The following is a 20,823-nucleotide window of genomic DNA, read 5'->3' on the forward strand; positions in this document are numbered from 1 at the left end:
GTACCCGACAAGCCTCAACTTTCCCCGGAACGTGACTGCAATGTCAAAAACAAAGATAGAGGGAATGTCAGCGGAGTTTCGTTTTATAGATGCAACACACATAGTGCCTCTTTGTACTCCAACTTCAAACCAGAGCTGCAGAGATGTGGAGATGCTTGAAACTCACCACGGCATCCAAACGATCTGGTGTGTGCCCTTAAACATCGCATTAGGTTTGATTTGACACTTTTGAAACAAATCTGCAACCTCCGTATCAACACGGACTCGGTCATTACCTTCATTTTGCCCCCCTTTTCATCAATGAGAAGCGCTGTAATCTCAGATAAAAACGTCAGTGTCACTGTGAGCAAATCTCGTCTCGGTGCTACGCCGCCACCACCGCTGCTGCTGCTGCTGCTGCTCACTGTTTACTGCAACAGTCTGGCAAGCAGCAGCAGGTGCTCAGTCACTGGCTTAATACAGCAGTGGGACTCCATCCAGATAATATTGGCTGATAGTCCGCATAATGTTAGTGTACCCCAATTATTCTTCTCGTTTCCCTGAAACCCCTTTCCGTGATGTATGTGCTCTCCCAATAGCAGCTGATGCCATTCTGCTAAACAGTGGAGGGGGGGGGGCAGTTAAGCTTCAGTATTCCTCCCACACAAGGCCTACTGTGGGTAGGGTGCCGTGGATCTGTTAGGCATGATGGATATTAACTTTCCAAGTTTGACTAAAGCTAGTGCAGTGCGTGTTTCCGATTTTACAGTGGTCTCTGATGAGACCACGTCGCTCTCCGTGGTGCTGAAATCTCACCAGCGAAGACGCTTAGCTTCAGAAAAAAATACGTTTAATGTAAAGATATATAAAAAGAAAAACAGCACTGTTCAGTCCATCACTTTGGCAGACTGTGGGCAATAAAAGCTATGTTGTCCGCATTGGGTCCACAGCAAAAATAAAATTCGTTCATCATTATCTTCCCACATCTAACTTGCGCACACATAACTACTGCGTGCCCCCCCCCTTCCCCCCTTCTTACTCTTCCAAGTAATTTACTGTTTTACTCAACAGGTGCCATATTCGAAGAAAACGCTGTAAGAGATGACCAAATTTTCCAACTTGCCATCTCAGACCTGAGTCTGAGCGATGACATTCTGCAGAGCGAGAAAATCACCCACTCTGTGAAACTTATCCAGCCTAACAACCCTTTCCAGGCAGTGCAGGAAGGTAAGCGTTCCTCGACCACCCCCCTCCCGCCCTTGGAATAAATTGCCGCTGCTTTTATTTTTTATTTTAAATCTGATAACTTGGGGCAGCGTGTGGGACGTCAGGAAGGGGGTCATCTTCTCTGCTCAGTAGCTATGATCAAGCAAGAAGTCCGGTGCTTGCTGCGTGGTAATCTTGACTGTCCTGATCTGCTGGAGCCCCAAGAGAATGTTGTTCATTCACACATTGACGCGATGGCTAGTAGAGCGGGCAATGATGATGATTCATGTGCTTCTGTGAGCGAGGGAAATAGCTGTGTGTGCGTGCGCGTAGGCGTGTATGTGTGTTTGTGTGTGCGTCGCCACCTGCAAAGCTCTCTTGCCACTGTACCAAAGCAAGGTGTCTTCTGTGGTTGAAAAGCTAGGTGGAAGCATTGAGTTAAGAGCACAACAGGACAAGATGTTATATGTGTATAAAAATCATGTGAAGACGATCAAATGAAGTTTCCCTACCAATCCAGGAGTTATGTAATGACAAGAGAGTAATATTTCTGGGTTTGCAAGCCTCTTTGAATGTTAAACAATACAGTTTTGTCTACTTCTGTTGGCTTTCCCATACTATAGGTGCCTAGAATGGACACACGTCCACACATCAGACACCAAATTAATAATGAAATAATTTCAGCCAAGGTTATCTCACTCAGATGCTGAACAGACTGCAAAAGGCGATTAAACATTCTTCTGCTGAAATGAATCATTAAGACTTTAATAGGTTCCTGGGGATCTTCAAAAGCTGTTTATGTCCCCTGCACTTAGTTACTAGATCCTACTTTTGTCCCCAGTTGCACAAAGGCCTTGATGACTCATTGCTATTCATAGTGCCCCTGACAGGCAAAAAAATTATATTATGTCTCGCCTTTTGCTATAATTATCCCGTGTCATTTAGCTGAGGCTCTTAACAATGTCACAGATATCTAGTAGTCTACTTTATATTTCCAAAAGCAAACTTTAATCCAGATGAGTCTTAACTCAAGCAGTCTGTCATTTGAGTTCTTTACATATACCAGAAGTATACTGTCATTATCCAGCTGCTGCTGCGGAGATAAGATGAAAAATGTGTTACAGACATATGACACTTGGCTAATTTATCAGTCGTTGTTGCTTGAGATGCAAAAATGTAGTAATTAAACTGACTGGCTAGCAAGTCATTCACCACTTGTACTTCAGTCTAATTAGTGTAGTTAGTCAAAGATGGAACTTTACACCTAAACTTGTTCATGCTTAACTCATACCAATTACCTTAACAATGCTTTCTTTTGACAATGACCTTCACAGTATTTTAACACAACACAATGTCTACATAAACGCTTATAGACACACAAAGTTCTTGATAATCATTTTTCTTCACTGAAAAGCTTTTTATTTCTTATTGAAAATGATTCAGTTTATCACTTCTGAATAAACTGCCTTTCTTTACCCTTGATTGGGTATCATTTAGCACGCTTAATTATTGTTTATGGGCAGGCGCCCGCTAATTAAATATTTAAGTGGTTGATTAGACGGCATTCAGTTTCTGCAGAGAGTTGGGAATAATGTGCAGTCGATGACATGAGGATCAATGTGCGGCCTCAGATTCTTGCACTATACACAAAGTAGGCTGGTGAACACTGAGTGACAACTGGGATAAGTTAACCTTTTGCTTTGCTCTTTTGTTCGCTGCCATCCTGCTGTGAGTGGCAGTCAGGACCTTGCCATAGCATGGTGTAGAGCGAGGAGAGCAGAGGTGGGTATAAAGAGTGAGAGGGACGAAGAGCAAAAAAAACGACTGTGTGTGTGTGTGTGTGTGTGTGTGTGTGTGTGTGTGTGTGTGTGTGTGTGGGAGGGGGGGAGGGGAGGGGAGGGGAGAAAGAATCATGATCAAGACCTGAATAAACATGAGAGGGCTAAAGAAGAGCAAACGATTTCAGTGAAGTGATGAGGAACATTTGCCATCTTGAGACAAGTAGTTCTGGTGTCTCGTTTGCCCTTATTTGGCTATCTTTGTCCTTGCTCTGCTAGAACATATATTAATGAGGAAGTCACACAAACGCCATGCAAACAGAAACACTCAACTATTCAGTCCTCCCACACTTTTATCGTTTAAAGATGACAGCTCAAGGCTGGCTGGATATACTGCCTGACCACACAACTGGCAGATACTGTCCTATTTATAGGCTGGAACAACTGAAATGAATGAACAGGGTGATTTCTACACCGAGAGTGGAAGCTCACAAGCATCAGTGCTCGCCATGAGACCTGTAGGGCTTATCTGCCATCAGCTTTGTGTTAAATAGAAAAACAAGACACTTAAGATTATAATTATATAAAATTCTCTTCCTAAATTGTGAGAGAATAAGTCATGCTGAGGTGAATTTGTCACAGTGGCTAGAGAATGCATAGTAAAGCAGGACATGGTTTATAGTACAAAATATTACAATGCTGGATTTCTTATGTGTACAGAATTTCTCCTCACATTTGTTATGGAATTATTACAAGTAAATAATTCCATGACAAATGTTAGGAGAAAAGAAATATGATTTTTCACACATCTTAAAATTTGCAACCCAGATTTCCCCTTGTAATTTAAAAATAGAAGCTCATCCTCTGAACATATAAGTTTACATGGGAAACAAAGCTTTTATCTTTTTCTGTCTTACTTTTTATTCAGGGGAAGTTAAAGCAAGGGGACAGCAAACTTGCCTCTGCAAATAAGAACCTATGCATATTTCAAGAAAAGCTCTGCCTGTAAGGCGGAGTTCTTTCCTTTTTTTTTAGCCCCATAGTTACTGGGTGAGCATTTAGACGATATGCAAATAATGTAAACATCTCATGAAACGAGAATGCCATGCATCATAACACAACTTTGCTGCAGGTGTGTGGTCAAAATACAGCAAAGTTGCATTAAGATTCTACAGCCATGTTACAGCCCTGAGAGGCTGAACTTGGGCATTGTGGTAATTTGAGATAAGCATGCTAGCATGCAAACAATATTTTGACAACAAACTCAAAGATGTTAACCTGCTGGTGGCCATTGAAGAAAGGTTCATGATAGAGTGTGCAAAGCTTTATCCTTTAGGCTCTAGTTTCATGTTCTGGAACAAATGTAACTATTGCGGCATTATATGATTAGCAAGCATGCCAACAGGACAACAGTGTGGGACTACTGAAACTTTTCAAAACTAATTAGCTAAACATACATTTCAGTTTTTGCATAGCAGGCATTCAAATAGTATTGAATGCCAAAATCACTTTTTTTGAGCTGTTTCACTATTTTGTGAAGTCCCCAGCAGAGATTTCCATTAGAGTTTAAAGGATATGGGACACAGTTAAGGAAAATAGTTCCCTCCTCAGTAATTTGTTGAGTGTTCTGTCCCGCTGAGTCCTCTTCACACACCACACCACTAGTGACCCTCCATTTTCATCTAACACCTGCCAAGGTAGCGTCAAGGAGGATTTAATTCTTTGTCCTTTATGTTCCTGTAAGCCAATAGAGTTCAAAGAAGTTTTTTTTTTCTCTTTGTCCTTTCCTCAGTCCATAATGACAAAAGTTGAAATAATGGGTCCTCAGTGTTGCCATTGATAATTCAATATCTTCCCTGCGAGTGTCTATTTATGACAACTCATTACTCGCTGTGTAAACGTGATGTAATGCTGCCCTTTCGCTATTATTGTCCCTGTAAATTTAAAAAGGCTACATAAATCTTGGTAACAGATTTGTTTGTGCTTTTATGTCTTTTTACACAGAGGGACGATGATCAGGCCATTATACCAGCCCCTGTTAATTATCCAACAGTAACTTTAATCTATCATAAGCACTTCAGTGGGCTGTAAAAAGCCGGCAGGTGACTTAATAAACTAATTAATGTTGTGACAGAGGTGTATACATTTTATTTATTCCCTTCAAAATGTAAAGCATCCATGTAGGCCAGGTAGGATTAATCAGCATTTGCAGAGCTGCTTCTGCGGTTGTTGGGTGATACTTGGAAAAATTGTACATTAGCATGAAATATTCATTTGAAAATAAATTGTTCCCAAAAAAGAAAATCCACATTCTGCCACTTAAAGTAATGCGGCAATGAAGTCATAGCAGATCTTTTCCACATATAAGGTTGTATATATTGAATACACAGACTTACCAGAATTCAGTTTGTCACTGGGAGAGGATGCCATCACCAGAAGGGGCTTATCTAATGTTTCCTTTTTATTTGATTGTCACTTTTTGATTTTTTTAATCCATCCACCATATATAGGGCCTCAAAAACACTTCTAAAAATGGTCATATGTACTTCCTGCTTCCTCCTCACAGTCCTGCAGTGCTATATTACAGAGTTTATTGATGTGATCATTTCCCTGCTTGCACATTATTTATCTGTGAAATGTATCATAACATTTAGCTGGCATCCTGTGTGATTTGAGCTTCTGATCGCTCAGCGAAGGCTGATAAGATCCTACACAATTTTTAGAACTGAGGACTGATCATTAAAGAAGATGCAAATAGGGCTCAGATGTGTTGATTTCTATAACAAATGTGCCTATGAAAGTGGAAAGTTTTTTATTTATGGAGAAGTGTGTTCAGTGCTGTAATATTTATAATATGGTCTGCTTGCTCCTTGCTTCACAATCCAGCTCTTTCACAGATATTCCTCGCTCAGCTTGCCTCATTGCAATTCATTTGACCTCTTCTGAGAGATTTCAAAGGTAAAATATTCCTTCCTTTGTTGCACAGGTCACACTTTAGTAATATTACAGCTATAACTGTTATGTAACGGACAGTGCATTTCTGTATTTTAACACACCTACACTTTTACACGTAAGCCATTCACAACAGCATTGGTGCCATAGGGAACGCTCTTTGGGGCCTGTCGGCTGAAAGGCAAACTAAAGAACATGCATTCCTGAACATTTTCTTTAGAATAGCCAAAGTCAGCATTGTCTGAAGAGAGAAAGGAAGCGAGAGAGCAGAGTACAGAAGGAAAGGGACACAGAGAGGTCAAGACTGTTAAATACTGGGTCTGCTTAGTAGGCCTGCAGGTTTTGTCCTCTGTGCTGTACAGGAACAGCTGGTCAGAACTGCTCTCTTGTGGTAGGTTACTTCTGTGTCACATAGCCTCAACATTTGCAACAGATGTCTCATTTGCTAGTACACTGACGCTTCTTGAAAGTAGCTCAGAGACATTTATAAGTATCCAATTATATAAAAAAAATACTCTAAAGACTTTAAAAGTGGTTTTGACTTTGGTGTCAAAAGACTTGGTCTGCTGATTAACTTCAGGAAAAGCGTCAGTACGCTCAAATGCCACATCTGATCTGTATTCAAAGAAATCATCTGTAGCACTGCTAAATGTCACCATGACCAGGGATTTTAGTAATCTTTTAATTTGGGTAAACAGGGTTGGAAAGTGTGGAAACAAGTTTTTTTTTTTTTACAAACTCTTACAAGTAAATACACTGAGAAAGAGAGTGGAAGCATTGCATTGCCGATTTTTATTGTTGGCTTTTAGGGAAATTGTGAAGTTTAGTCTGTGTCAGAACTACAATATTGCTCTAATTAGAGAGAGTGGCATGCATTCATGTTGGGCCTTTGTTCATTTGTGTATTCATCACACTCCCTATGTTGCCACACTGGCAGACAGCTGAGGGCTGACTTCAAAGTATTCTCATCGCTTTTCATACTGGCATGTTTGACTGAGGATGTTCTGGGGGGTTCATTGTGTAAAAGCCTGACTGATGGCTTGGGTCGTATGATGGCTGTTTGTACCTGAAGGCCGTATGAAGGAAATGCCCACTTAAAAAAAGGATTCATTTTTTAACTGCACAAAGTACATACAAATCTTGATAGACGTTTGACAGATTATTCCTCCGGTGATCTAGCATGTGTACTAAATTTGGCATCAGAGGATATTATTTTGGTCATTTTGCCCTGTCAGGCAGTGACAGGTGAAATTTACCCTGCTGGTTCCTGTGATTGTTGTTTAAAAGACATTTAACACCTGCATTGATTTTTCCAATATGACAAGAGCATCTGATCTATGAGGGCTGGTTAAAATCTGCATCTATCAGAACACAACTGAGCACATGCCACGCATAACCCAACAAGCTGCCTGTAATAACTTGCTCATGAACATGCAACATATGTTTTCCCCACCACCGGTTTCTCAGTCCCGTGTCTTATTCATGTCCCTGCCTTCTTTGGCATGACAGATTTATAACGAGCTGTAGAGAACACTGTGACAGATGTTAGTGCTTTGCTACGACCCCAAACAGCCCCCAACCACCGCTGGGGATTGGCCATCAATACTGCTCTACCTGTTAGAGCAAGAGAGACCGAATGAGACTCATACACAGAGAAATGGGGGGAGGGGGTGGCCCAGAGGAGATGTCCTGTTCAATCAGACTGATGTTGATGAGGCCTTTGGCCTCCATCCGTTGTAATACATCGGAGTCCCACATGTTACTAACATCATTTCTCTTTTGTACACACACCGTTATGCTTCGATATTATTGAGCTGCCTAAAGTGTGCTGAGATGGCAGAGATGAGGTGGTGGGGGAGGAAGAGTGGGTGTATAAATGCCGGTAGAGGATTTGTTTGTTTGTGCATGCTGGTATGAATATATGTGTGGTAATATGCTGTAATATTTGAGAGTTTGTGTTGGGTTTTTAGATGCAGGTTTGCGGATGTGTTTGGAAAGTGATTTTGTGGTTTTGTGAGAGGCAGTGTTGGTCATGAAAGCAGTTTGGTGATGGGAGCTTTCAGCTACCCCTTTCACTCACTTGTGATGCTGACTAGCTCTGAGGGAAGTGTGTATAATTTACTACCCACCACCTGCACCATTGGCTGCAAGAAGACTTCATTCCAGGACAGAAGACAAAGAGCAGAAAATCAGCCTCAGAGTAAATCCTATTAGAGCCTAAACAGAAGTCGTCCACAGAAATGGTGTGCGGCTATCTCTGACGTCACACTCATTGCAGACAGAGGGAGGAGAGCGATGGGGTTTGGTTGTGGGTGGAATTGGACTGGAAGTCTTGGTGAATATAGGGATGAAGTAGAGTGAAATAGTGAGCAAGTGTGACAGTGAGGGTGAAAGCAGGGTGATGGAGATGGCTGAAGGCAGGGGAAAAAAGGAGCAGAGCATGTAAAATCTTGGAGTGTATGGAAGACAAGAGGGGCAGAATCATTTGAAACTGCGGACTCGGCTCACTAGCCTTATTGATGAAAAGATGCTAAAATGTATTTGGGAGCCATTGTTTGCATTAGTGCCCACAGACATGACTACCAAGTGGGACCATCTGTCAAAAGAATCCCTTCTCAGTCTTCTCTGACTCTCCGTCTCTCTCACATTGCCATGGGTCCTCTACCATGGCCAGGCAACATGGATTTTATCCAAAGATGAAGCTAAGCTAGTGTGTAAGCGCTCTATGAGTGAAATCAAAACCCAGCTTAAACCTCAAGAGTAAAAAGAGTGTAAAGGGCGAAACATGCAGACACCACTGAAAAGTGGGTCAAATGTGCATCCCGGTATGAATATACATCACTTTGGCTGAGAATTATATTCTACAGTGAATCATCACAAGCTTTTGCATAATTACTCTCTTTTTTTTGAACTCACTATGATGCTGTCTTGATTCTGTACTTACCCAATGGCTTTTTCCTTTTAGCAGTATTTGATCTAATACATCACAGTGGAGAGCAAACTCCACTGTGCAAGCTGTTAATGTATGAATACACTGGCTTATACATGTTGCTAGTATATATTTGTAATATATCTATATCATGGCTAAAGCACTTCTGGATGGATGCAACCTGCATTTCGTTGCCTTGTACCTGTGACATGTGCTGTGACAATAAAGTTGAATTCTATTCTATTCTATTATTGGAATGGAGAGACACAAAAACACAACAAAGCACTTAAGTTCTAGTTTTCTTACTTATACATTGTCTCAGCTGATAATTAGAGTTAATTAGCAGATATTGTAAAATAATGTCCTATTTTAACCAAGTAAGTTAACAGTTAGCAGTACAACATGTTATCTAATCCGTGGCATTATCACATCCAGACAAATTATTCAGGGAACACTCGTGGGATGTGTAGGCCTAATTCCTGTTTTACTACCCTATTCATCAGCAAACCCAGCGTCAGTTTTCCGTAGGTGTAATCACAGCAAGATGTCACTGTTAGGTTTTAATCATTGCTTGAACACGCTTGTAAAATCTTGTAGCACTGCGTTTATTGTATCCCTTGTTTTTTCTTTAATTATATCAGTGTAAAGCGCATCTAAGTAGAAGGCCTCCTTCCAAAGAAACACCCACGCCACACCAACATGACCCACTCATCATATATAAAAGCAGGAATAAGGAGGTTGTCGTTGTTTGTTGGTATTCATAAAGCACCCTTGCTGAAATAGCAAACAAATGATAATGTCTCTCCAACAGATGTCTTGGCGCCACTTCATAGTTATGTTTTTCACATATGTGCAAATATATGGGAATGACATAATTCCATGCACTCAGTAAAATATAAAAAAGCTCTCTGAACATAATCATGTGTTTTATTTGATCCTTCTATCTGAAATGAAAAATAATAAATACTGTAAATGTATTGGAGACCTCTGATAGGCTGAAACTGAATGATAAAAAAAAATCACCAATGGGAGTGAGCTTTGTAAAAAAAAAAAGAAAAGAAAGGAGTTTGTGTTCTTAACCAATTTGCCTTATTTATTATATAATAAGAGCACACATACTTCAGGCCACATTTAAAGGTGACAGCACCAGTACAACTTCACTGTGTACTTATTCAGAGTTTAGTTAATCTCAAAGTGTTAACTGAAGGTCTTGATATGTTTCCTGCAGAACGACAGTGTCAGTGTAAAATATGGTGTGATCAGTGTGTATACTGTTGTAATCGTTTACAGTAGAAAATTAAAGTATTCCCATACAATATAGCAATTTGTATTTTATGTATTTTCCTGCAAATTCTTAAGCAGGTATGTGTCTCGTTGAAGAGATATTACCAGTATCTGCTTTTGTCTCTCTTAAAGGATAAGCAAGTTCTTCAAGAAGTAGTATTACAGGATAATTTCTCCTTTTCTTTTCTTCTTACTTTTTCACTTACTGGGGCCACTTTTGCTACTGAACCAGATTATTGATTGGTACCTCATTTTGTGGAAAGTAAAGTGTTCTCACAAAGCTATCATCTTCTTACAACATCTCGTTTTTTTTTTTTTCAAAGATTGAACTGGAGGTCACGGGATAGAAGAGTTTTCAAGCATTCAAAAGGTTTCTGACTTTTTATTTCACCTGCATGATGGTTTCAAAGGTTAATGAGGATCACTGTACTGAGAGAAATTTGGTGGAGAGAGCAGTGTTAATATGCTGTTTGTGTCTTCAAGCCTGTCTTCAAGCCTTCTCAAACCCAAGGCGATGTGAATGATTCATTCTCCCACTTGATCGAGACAGAGAAGGTTCATCATCTCGCGTTATCGTGTCAGTCTGAGACACACAGTCATTATGTTGCTAAAGGATTTTCTAACTACAGTTTTTCCACTGTCACGTCAATCACAAGGATAAAAGCACATTTAAACTGTGTAAATAATTATACTGTGTCTGATATAGCATTTATTGCGTACATAATTGTGTTTTTGAGTATCTTTTGCCTGTCACACAGACTTTTGTATCTTGAAATATTTGTTTTTGTGTTTTCTTTTGCGGCTTTAAACTACTACACCACAGCTCTGCTCCTGGTTGAACTCCAGACAGTCTTCAGCTTTGTCCCGTGCAGTGTTGAAAAAGTAATCAGTAACTAATTACTGATTACTTCCTGAAAAAAGTAATCCTGTTACTTTACTGATTACTTATTTTCAAAAGTAATTAGTTACTTAGTTACTTTTTAAAACATGATTTATCCCCTAAATACGTAATAAAGCAATAGATCTTTCAGCCCAATTCTACTTTTTTCTGCATAATCCATCATATAAAATGTAATCAAATGAAAAAGTCTCTTTTTAAAACTTGTTTTATTAGTTTTAAGCTTTTGCATCAAGCAAACATTAAATTATATGCAACATTCTCTGATAGGAAGAAATTTGTTTAACATTTAAACCTAAACCTTTCTGCATATTCCAGCTTATAAAATAAAATAGTTTTTTGTGTTTACACTCACTCTTTCAAATAGATGCACGTAAAACACAGCAGAAAATAAATAAAATCAAAGACTCAGCGGTCCTGTTGCTCTATTTTCGCCTGTATATCAGGAGTGGGGCAGACGGAGGTTTACCCTGGTGCAGGTGTGCCGCAGCGGTCAGTGGAAGGATCCGGCAGTTTCTCTGTGAATTTCACATTCCAGCGGCAGCGTATTTGGTGCTTGCTCGGACGTTTAGGGCTTTTTTCGCTGTAAAAAGACGTTTTCTTCCCACGCAGTGAGCAGCGCATGCTAATGTTTTTGTCACTTTTTACCGAATCAAACTCAAAGTAAGGTCAGTACTTCCACGCTTTAAACGCTGCATACTCTCTCCTGCACTCGTTATATTATCCATTTTTGATCTGCACACAGCTGTCTCATTGTCATGAGACACTCTTGCAAAAAAATCACGGTTTTAGTAACGCAGTAACGAATCTTACGGGAAAGTAACAGTAATCTAATTACCTTTTTGCAATAGTAATCCCTTACTTTACTCGTTACTCAAAAAAAGTAATCGGATTACAGTAACGCGCTACTACCCATCTCTGGACCTGTGCTCGAATAGACACAGGCCCCAAAGGTTAGGAATTTTATGTAGACATACAGAGTTGTGGTGCAACTGAAATACTTTATCTGCCCTTTCCTCTTCAGTTTGAATGATTTTAGGGAACAACATGAGTTTTATGTCCACAAACTAAATGTGTAACACAATCTAAGGATGGAGAGTCCATAAAGGAAGGTAGCTTTATATTTAACTGGTGATATCTTACAGCTTTAAGGAAGCTGTGCATCTATACACATATTTAATCTTAAATTTAAAAAAAATTCATAATTATGGTTTATCGTGATATTCGATCTTTATGGTACTCATAGGATGAATCGCTATGCCTTGCCTTTGGATTCTTTGAGATAAGAAAGCAGTTTTTTTGTGTGTTTGTACACTCATTTATCAATAAATTGCAAGCCTTCTTGGCAAGATTTTAGCTCTTTTAAGCACCTTATAAAACCCTTTATTCTTCTATATATTTTAAAATCACACCACCAGTGGGCCAACTACTTTTTAAAAATTTTGTCCTGAAACTCTTGTAAATAATTGACGGCATGGCTTAAATTGCCTCTATGATGCCACTTGACTGGGCTCACAGTTAAAGACTGTCAATCCTATTATATGAATGCGACTTGGATGTTCCAGCTGATCGAGTTTACAGTTGGCAGATAAAGTCATACACTGTGTAGTGGGATTATAGACTTAATTCTTTAGAACCAGTCACTCCCATCTTTTTCAATTACATTTTTTAAAGTTTTTTTTTTTTAATGATTGATTTGGGACTGTGATGATACGCTCACTGTTGACTTCAACAAGATGCTAAATAAATAGAAGAAGAAAAAGAAAAAGTTTGAAAAGGTTTGTGGCATAAAAGTTTACTGCCGATCTTTCTCTTCATGTAACGTAATGTAAATATAGTAAATAACTGAGGTCTTTAATTACTTCAACTGCAGCAGGTTTTATCTTGCAAATGTATTTGCTGGAAGTAGTCTCTCATTTCTAGCTACCTCTGTTTGATTATTATATGGATGAATTAGGAATGTTCCTGGCGGGTCATTTCTTAGTCGACTAAATAAGGGGGAAAAAAATAGACTAACCAACTAGTCTAAAAAAATAAACACTCAGAAATTAAGCTAAATGTGAGAACCGTTTAACGGACAATGTCAAAAACCAACAACAAAGACATTTTAAACCATTTATCACATTCTTCAATAATGAATCGTGCTTCTTAACTGTGTGGCATCTCACATCATGCTTTATGAACATTGCACGTCATACTCCAGACAACAAAGAAGAAAAATAAAATAAACTGTTGTTAAATATGATATGAAAAGATGTTACTGCAAAAGAAATTCAAGTATGATTAAAATATGACAAATTAACATCAGAAAAATGAAATGACGGGATTGAAAAGTACACCGTGCATTATGAATGATGCACGCTGTTTGAAAATTCATATCAACCATTTCAATAAAAGTTCAAATCTAAAGTAACAAAATGATAAATCATACAGTAATTTTATTCTGCTTATCTGAAATGAGGTCGCAGGGGCAGCAGCCTAACAGGGAAGCCCAGATCTGACTATCAGGTCTATGTTTCCCATAAACAGTATGAGAGATGAATGTATAGCTACAGTAACATTACCCACTGGTTTCTTGGTCCGAGGTTTCTTGAAACTTCAGAATAGGACATAATAAAAACAAAAGTGACAAGGAGAGGCAGGTCTGATTGTGAAGCCACATGTTTATTGGCTAATCACATGACAGTCACATGTTACCCAGCCAACATTTATATGTGGGGCCCATATGGTTTGGAAATGGGCTGAAAAATGGGCCCCATATAGGATTGTCCGCGGGTTCCGTAATGGCCCCATATTAAATGCCCATATAGGTGTTATGTTAGGAAAATCTGGGAACTAAATGGGCCCCAACTGGGAAAAGTACACAGAAACCCACCTGGGCCCCATCTTTCAAGTTTTTGTGGGTACCATGTAGGCACCACATAGGCTAAAAAGTGGGTTTTAAGTGGGATTGTCCGCAGGTTCCATAATGGCCCCATTTTATAAGCCCATCTCGGTGTTATATTGGTAAAATCTGGGAACTAAATGGGCCCCAACTGGGCAAAGTACACAGAAACCCACCTGGGCCCCATCTTTCAAGTTTTTTGTGGGTACCATGTGGGCACCACATAGGCTAAAAAGTGGGTTTTAAGTGGGATTGTCCGCGGGTTCCATAATGGCCCCATTTAATAAGCCCATCTCGGTATTATATTGGTAAAATCTGGGAACTAGATGGACCCCAACTGGGCAAAGTACACAGAAACCCACCTAGGCCCCATCTTTCAAGTTTTTGTGGGTACCATGTGGGCACCACATAGGCTAAAAAGTGGGTTTTAAGTGGGATTGTCCGCGGGTTCCGTAATGGCCCCATTTTATAAGCCCATCTCGGTGTTATATTGGTAAAATCTGGGAACTAAATGGGCCCCAACTAGGCAAAGTACACAGAAACCCACCCGGGCCCCACCTTTCAAGTTGTTTTGTGGGTACCATGTGAGTACCACATAGGCTAAAAAGTGGGTTTTAAGTGGGATTGTCCGCGGGTTCCATAATGGCCCCATTTTGTAAGCCCATCTCGGTGTTATATTCGTATAATCTGGGAACTAAATGGACCCCAACTGGGCAAAGTACAAAGAAACCCACCCAGGCCCCACCTTTCAAGTTGTTTTGTGGGTACCATGTGAGTACCACATAGGCTAAAAAGTGGGTTTTAAGTGGGATTGTCCGCGGGTTCCATAATGGCCCCATTTTATAAGCCCATCTCGGTGTTATATAGGTAAAATCTGGGAACTAAATGGACCCCAACTGGGCAAAGTACACTGAAACCCACCTAGGCCCCATTTTTCAAGTTCTTAGTGGGTACAACATGAGGAAAACATGAGCTAAAAAGTTGGAATGGCATTAGCAGTGGGTTCTGTATTTGCATCTTATTTCTAGTTTGAATTGACTAAGTTCTGGCACTGAGTGGGCCCCATGTAGTAAAACAGTCACAAAATCAATTTTTCAGACGGCTAATACGGGTTCTGTGACACAAAGACACCAAATATATTAAAGCTGACCGCAAACAAAATCTAGTTTGTAAATAAAACCATTTCAAAAATCACGAGGGTACACAAAACAACATTTTTCACATTTATTTTGTCCAACAGCTGTGATTTTACGTAACTGTATTCCAAAGTGCGTAAACGTTTAAAAACTAGAAATGTCAAACTACAGCAAAATTCCTTAGATATTTGGAACTGTAGCAACATGGGGAAAAAGTCAGATGGAAAACTCAAAAGCTTATCTTGAATCAGCAGGGTTTGTTTTTTTACAGAGCCATAAGTCTATTTTGTACCCTTGCAGCCCTCGGTCCTCCTCTGTCTTTAGCTCCACTGAACCACTTGGACAGAGCCTTCTCTGCTTCTTGCAAGTTGACTTTTGATGTTAAATAATTCTTCAGTGCCTCTGCAAATGAAGAAGAAGAAAAACGGGCAAGCCAAAGTAAAGTTAATCTTAGCTTACTTCATTTGGTGATGATTTTCAAAGAACAATGTTTATTTCACTTTATTGCCTCAAAAAATATATACAAATTGCATGATAACCAATCTCAGTTACACTTTCAAACACTTTATTAAAAAAGTTTAGTTTTCTAAAGTTCAAATGTCTCAAGTGAAACTAACTTACCATACACAACATTAAAAAGACGCAAATCTCTGAACTTTTTTTCCCCATGTCGGCCAAGCATGTTGTACTCCACAGCCAGCTCAGGTGATATGAGGAATTTCATCATCCTTCTTGTGGCATCGTCTACACTTGTTTCCCCTGTATCTGCTACCATGGCAACCTGAGGGGAACATACAAAAAGGACAGATTAGATACTGGCATCTGGTTAGGATGCCTCCCTGGTGAGGTGTTTTGGGCACGTCCCACCAGGAAGAGACCCAGAACACCCAGGACATGCTGGAGGGACTATGTTTTTCGGCTGGCCTGGGAATGCCTTGGGATTCCCCCGGAAGAGCTGGGCCAAGTGCCTAGAGAGAGCGAAGTCTGGGCCTCTCTACTTAGTACCGGATTGGGTCGAGGGGCAGCAGCCTAAGCTTAAGATAATGGACCGGAATGGAGGATAAATGGACACTTTACATATTACTTAATGTTTACTGTGTGGTGATAAAAAAAAAAAATGGTAGTAAACACAAGCTAAACTAAAAAAATTAATTGCGCTTCCTTAACCCTTTATCCCCAATAATGTTACGCAGGATAACTGGTAGGTCTGGTAGGTTTTTTCCTCTACTGTATACTATATGAATGTAATCAAGGATTAATAACAGAAAGAAAAAAGAAATTGAAATTTTGCCATTTTTACTAAAGGCAATCAAAATGTACATGAATAAAATATTTAAATTAGTCAATTCAAATTAATAACTCTAAAACACTGAACAAAATTAAGTATTTGACCCTGTGGTTTATTTTCGGACATCTCTTTTCTTCTAAAAGTCCAGGCGTGTTGGGCCCCTGGCAGAGCTCAGGTTTGACGAGACAGGTTTGGAAAAACCTGTCGCTGGCGACTTTTTGGGGGCTAAAGGGTTAAAATAAATAGGAATTGGCCAAAATTTGTATAAACTATGAAATAGCAGAACAAAAGTAAAAAAAAAAAATCTTTATCTGTTATCAGAATCAAATATTTGAATAGAATAAAAAATTTAACTTTCTGGAAGATTTCTCGTTACATCTGTCATAAAAGTAACAACATCTCAGAAAAGAAACATGATAGCAACAGAAAAATATGATAGCAGTGTGATGTGATGGTCCCTGGCCAGATTTTTACACATATTATAAGCCCTGTGACACAAAAACCACAGAACTCTGACACGCACAGACTGTTTTCCTTCGTGCTAATGAAGAAAAATGCTGGTCTGGTATGTAAAAGGGAATTTATTCTTCCAGGACCTGAAGCTCCGTAATGCAGCCCTCCAACAGCCAAACCTATCTGTTCTCTGATTGTCTTGATGCATGCTCAATCATCCAGGTAAGTAAATCTCCAAAAGTTGATTCTGTTCATCTGGACGTAGCGCTTGCAGCATTTTCTCCCACTGAAAATGCTACGTCCAGATGAACAGAATCAACTTCTGGAGATGTTCTCTGATTGGATTGTTTAATTGGTGATTGACATGAAATTGACCAATCAGCTGAAAGGAAGAAAAATAGGGTCAAAATTTGGATGTGTAAGTATAAATCCACACACAGCCAGGAAAGCCGAGCGCAGAGTTGTTTGTAGCACCAATTCAGCCAGAGTGGAGCCAGATGGATTTTCCATCCATCCACACTGTAAAGTCTATAGACCAGCAAGTGATAAATTAACAGTGTTGTTGGTATTTTCTAAAACAGTTGTATGCAATAGGAATTGCTGTTTATAGTCCTCCTGTATATCTGCATGTTCCCTCCCAATTAAAACCTGTGATAATGGAGATTCAAATTCATGTCATACCTATACCAACAGTTATCAAGTATCCAGATCGACCTTTACTGATGTGCTCTGTCAGTGCGCCCCAGGGCAGCTGTGGCTACAATGTAGCTTGCCATCGCCAGTGTGTGATTGTGTGTGTGAATGGGTGAATGACTGAATGTAGTGTGAAGCGCTTTGGGGTCCTTAGGGACTAGAAAAGCGCTATAAAAATGCAGGCCATTTACCATTTAAAGGAAAATTGTTATTTCCATGTATTTTCCTGTTCTGCCTTCAACTTTGAGGACTTCCCCCCACATTTCTAGTTGTGACAGTGCACCTACAACAAAAAAAATCTGCTGTGATTTACATTTGTTGAAAGAGCAATTTTGTAAAATGGTCTATTTTTGTATGCACAGTTTACAAATCTGTCCTGTACAGCATGGACTGATTGCATGCTAAAAAGTTGTTGCTTAAAAATAAAACAATAAATTTTTAATTAATAACATCAGCAGAAAGCCTTGTTATTAATTAGATGTACAATTTCTATAGAATACGAAACAACTCAGTTCATTTTTGATCATATCAATACCAGCATATTACACAACTAGTGATGGGATTTTCGTCTCTTTTTAGAAAGCCGGCTCTTTCGGCTCCCAACCGGCTCTTCAGGTTGTTTTGTTGCTTTAATTAATTTACTATTAACAACAATATAAAATTATGAACAAAAGGAATTACTAATGTAAAAAAAGAAACGTGGTTTTATTTATATATGTTTATATATAAATATATATGGTGGCCCCTAGAGACAAAGCATGTACAAACTCCAAAACCCATTTCTAGCGTCAACTGAACTTCCAAAACAGAGCTATCTAGATCACTTAATTTACACAATTGAAATCATATGTGTATTTTTTGTGTATTTATACACAAGCACTCATATATATTCATAAAAAATTCCAAAAGCTGTTCATTTACCTGTTACTACCACACACCAAATCCGGTCGTTGGTACTTCCTGGCTTGTGTAGCCACTAGGTAACAAAATCTCAACACTGTGCCTAGCATCCTGGAGCACTTCTGTTGTGTTTTGTACGTGCTTTGGAGTTTGTACGTGCTATGGAGTTTTTACGTGTTTTGGGGTTTGTACGTGCTTTGTCTCTAGCAGCCACCGTAAATATACTTTTATTTATTCTCTCCACATAAAATGTAATAAATAAATCATATAATACAAAAAAAACAACTATTTACATTTCAACTTTTAACTATTTAAATTTTCAGCTTTTTCCTTTTAAACAAATTTAAAGTGAAACAACACAAAACACTGCAAACCACAACACAATTAAATATAAATTATAATATGAAAACAAACAGAAGATGCACAGGTTTACACTCAATGTCTGGTTTACACTCAATGTCACTTACCCATTATATTGTATATTGTATAGCTTTCTTGTTATATGTAAAATTGTATTTATTTAAATTTTTACTTTTTAATTATTTTACTTGCATTTTTAATCACTTTTATATTTAAATATATTTAAATGTTCATTTGCTATTTATCTAGGGATTGAGAGTAACGCAATTTCTATTCTCTGTATGTCCTGTACATGTGGCAGAATCGACAATAAAGTTGACTTTGACTTGACTTTGACTTTTAACTTGACTTTGATTCTCTGTCATATGGGCCTGCATGAATAAACTTTCTGAATCCTTTATCATCCGCAATTGAAAATAGTTGTGGATGATTACTATACCTTTCTAATGTGACGTTGTTGTCCCTGGCTCTCTTTCTCTCTCTCTCCCTCCTGCTCTGTTACTGTGCTACTGCGTGTGTAACAACCGCCCCTCCCCCCTCTTCCCAGCGCAAAGCACAAGGCTCGCGTGCAGGGTGAAGCGGAAAAAAAGTGCGAGAGAGAGGGTGAGAGAGAGAGAAAAAACACGCTTGTGTCGTTCACTTCAAAGAGCCGTTTCGTTTTGACCAACACATCACTAACAACCATGATGAAAAACGCTCATCTGCTTCCATCACCATCAGCTGATTAACATTGAGCTGCTGCAGTCAACACCATCAAACTAATTTACTGTTTAATGTTATGTTATTGAATGCTTTTATTTTTAAATCTTTACCAGCGCTTAAAGACTGTAGATGTTCACACCTGGTGTTAGAAAACCGAGCTCACTGCAGTATTTTTTTTTATAACAGGAAATTTAAATTTTTATTGGTTACCGTGTTTATTACCACTTTTATCAGTAATGTACTTCCTATAAAATATGGATTTGATAAGTTACCGGTTTATTGAAATCAGCTAGTGAACACATCGATCACTTTATTGAACTACACGCCTTACACTCTTGTGAGCTCTGGTTACTAACAGCAGGTGTGAATGTTTGGAGTCCAAAACGCAGATAAAGATTAGAATAACAAGGCAATGTAAAATCAGTTTAATGCAGTTGACAGTAGCAGCTCAGATGGAAATCAGCCAATTGTGAGGAGAGCAGAGGACCAAAACTGTCAGAGTTGTGGGTCAAGTGAAGAGAACACTGTTGGCATTATTGTTAGCATAAAAGATGAAAATTAAATAAATGTTAAATTTTAAAATAGATCATTGCCTCCTGTGCCTAAATAAATATATATACTTAATACCAATAAAAAAAAAAGGATGCCCCAAAGACCATCACTTTTCAAAAATAATAATAATAATAATAATAATAAGTAATACAAATAATATGAAAGTTACTTACATGTCAAAGATGGTGCTTGTGATCTTGAAGAATCTAAACGTGATAAGGAAATGAAAGAAAGTGCATGAGAAAATACAAACATTTTTGTTTTTTCCCAGGATAATTCAATATAAAAGATTCTCTTACTAATGCACAAAATGAACAGTGTAATTAAAAGTTTGAAAGGCACTGCATGCGTTTATATGATAAACTGACTAATTCAAGCAGCAAACACTAGCAGTGCAAAAATGTATCTAACTAGCTGACAGACTTTAAAGTCACAGGAAGATATATCAAAATGGTGACTTATGCCAGAACAAATGACTTGACAGACATAAATCCTAAATTCCTTTAAGTAAAAAAGGAATTACTTTTTTATAAGTGGTCCCTAGTGGTTTTCAAATTATTACATGGCTTGTTAATTTTTTATTAAATTATTAAGAAGCCAGATGAGTTCAAAACATTTACAAATTACTATAAAGCACTATCCAAACTTCAAATCAAGTGGCAAAATCTCCAAATTAAAAGTACTCGCAAACTATAAAAATTTGATTATACTTAAAAATATGCAAAAACTAATTTAGTGGAATTTTTACCTGCTCAAGAATACATTGAACATGCAATATTTAATTGAAAAGAACAAAATTTGTGTACTTTTAGAAAGGATTATTAAATAT

General features: G+C 38.5%; 1 protein-coding gene and 1 long non-coding RNA gene across 3 annotated transcripts in view; one reads left to right on the forward strand and one right to left on the reverse strand.

Annotated features, from left to right (window-relative positions):
* grid1a (glutamate receptor, ionotropic, delta 1a) overlaps positions 1–20,823 on the forward strand; it is a 307,772-nt gene that overhangs the window by 1,313 nt on the left and 285,636 nt on the right. For both annotated transcript variants that reach the window (XM_086259143.1, XM_086259144.1), the window contains exon 2: positions 1,051–1,206. In XM_086259143.1, coding sequence (XP_086115269.1) covers positions 1,051–1,206 — 156 coding nt within the window. The remainder of the gene's footprint in view (positions 1–1,050; positions 1,207–20,823) is intronic.
* Positions 14,586–19,300, reverse strand: LOC147316022 (uncharacterized). The gene is made up of 3 exons (XR_015124440.1): positions 19,180–19,300; positions 15,668–15,827; positions 14,586–15,448 (listed from the first exon to the last, which is right to left on the reverse strand). It is a non-coding gene; the product is annotated as an uncharacterized LOC147316022 (long non-coding RNA).

This window comes from Aulonocara sp. 'chitande type north' Nkhata Bay, linkage group LG13 (genome assembly GCF_057382095.1).
Source record: "Aulonocara sp. 'chitande type north' Nkhata Bay isolate Kocher_YH1m ecotype deep benthic linkage group LG13, A_spYH_male_GT1.1, whole genome shotgun sequence".
NCBI classification, from domain to species: Eukaryota; Metazoa; Chordata; class Actinopteri; order Cichliformes; family Cichlidae; genus Aulonocara; species Aulonocara sp. 'chitande type north' Nkhata Bay.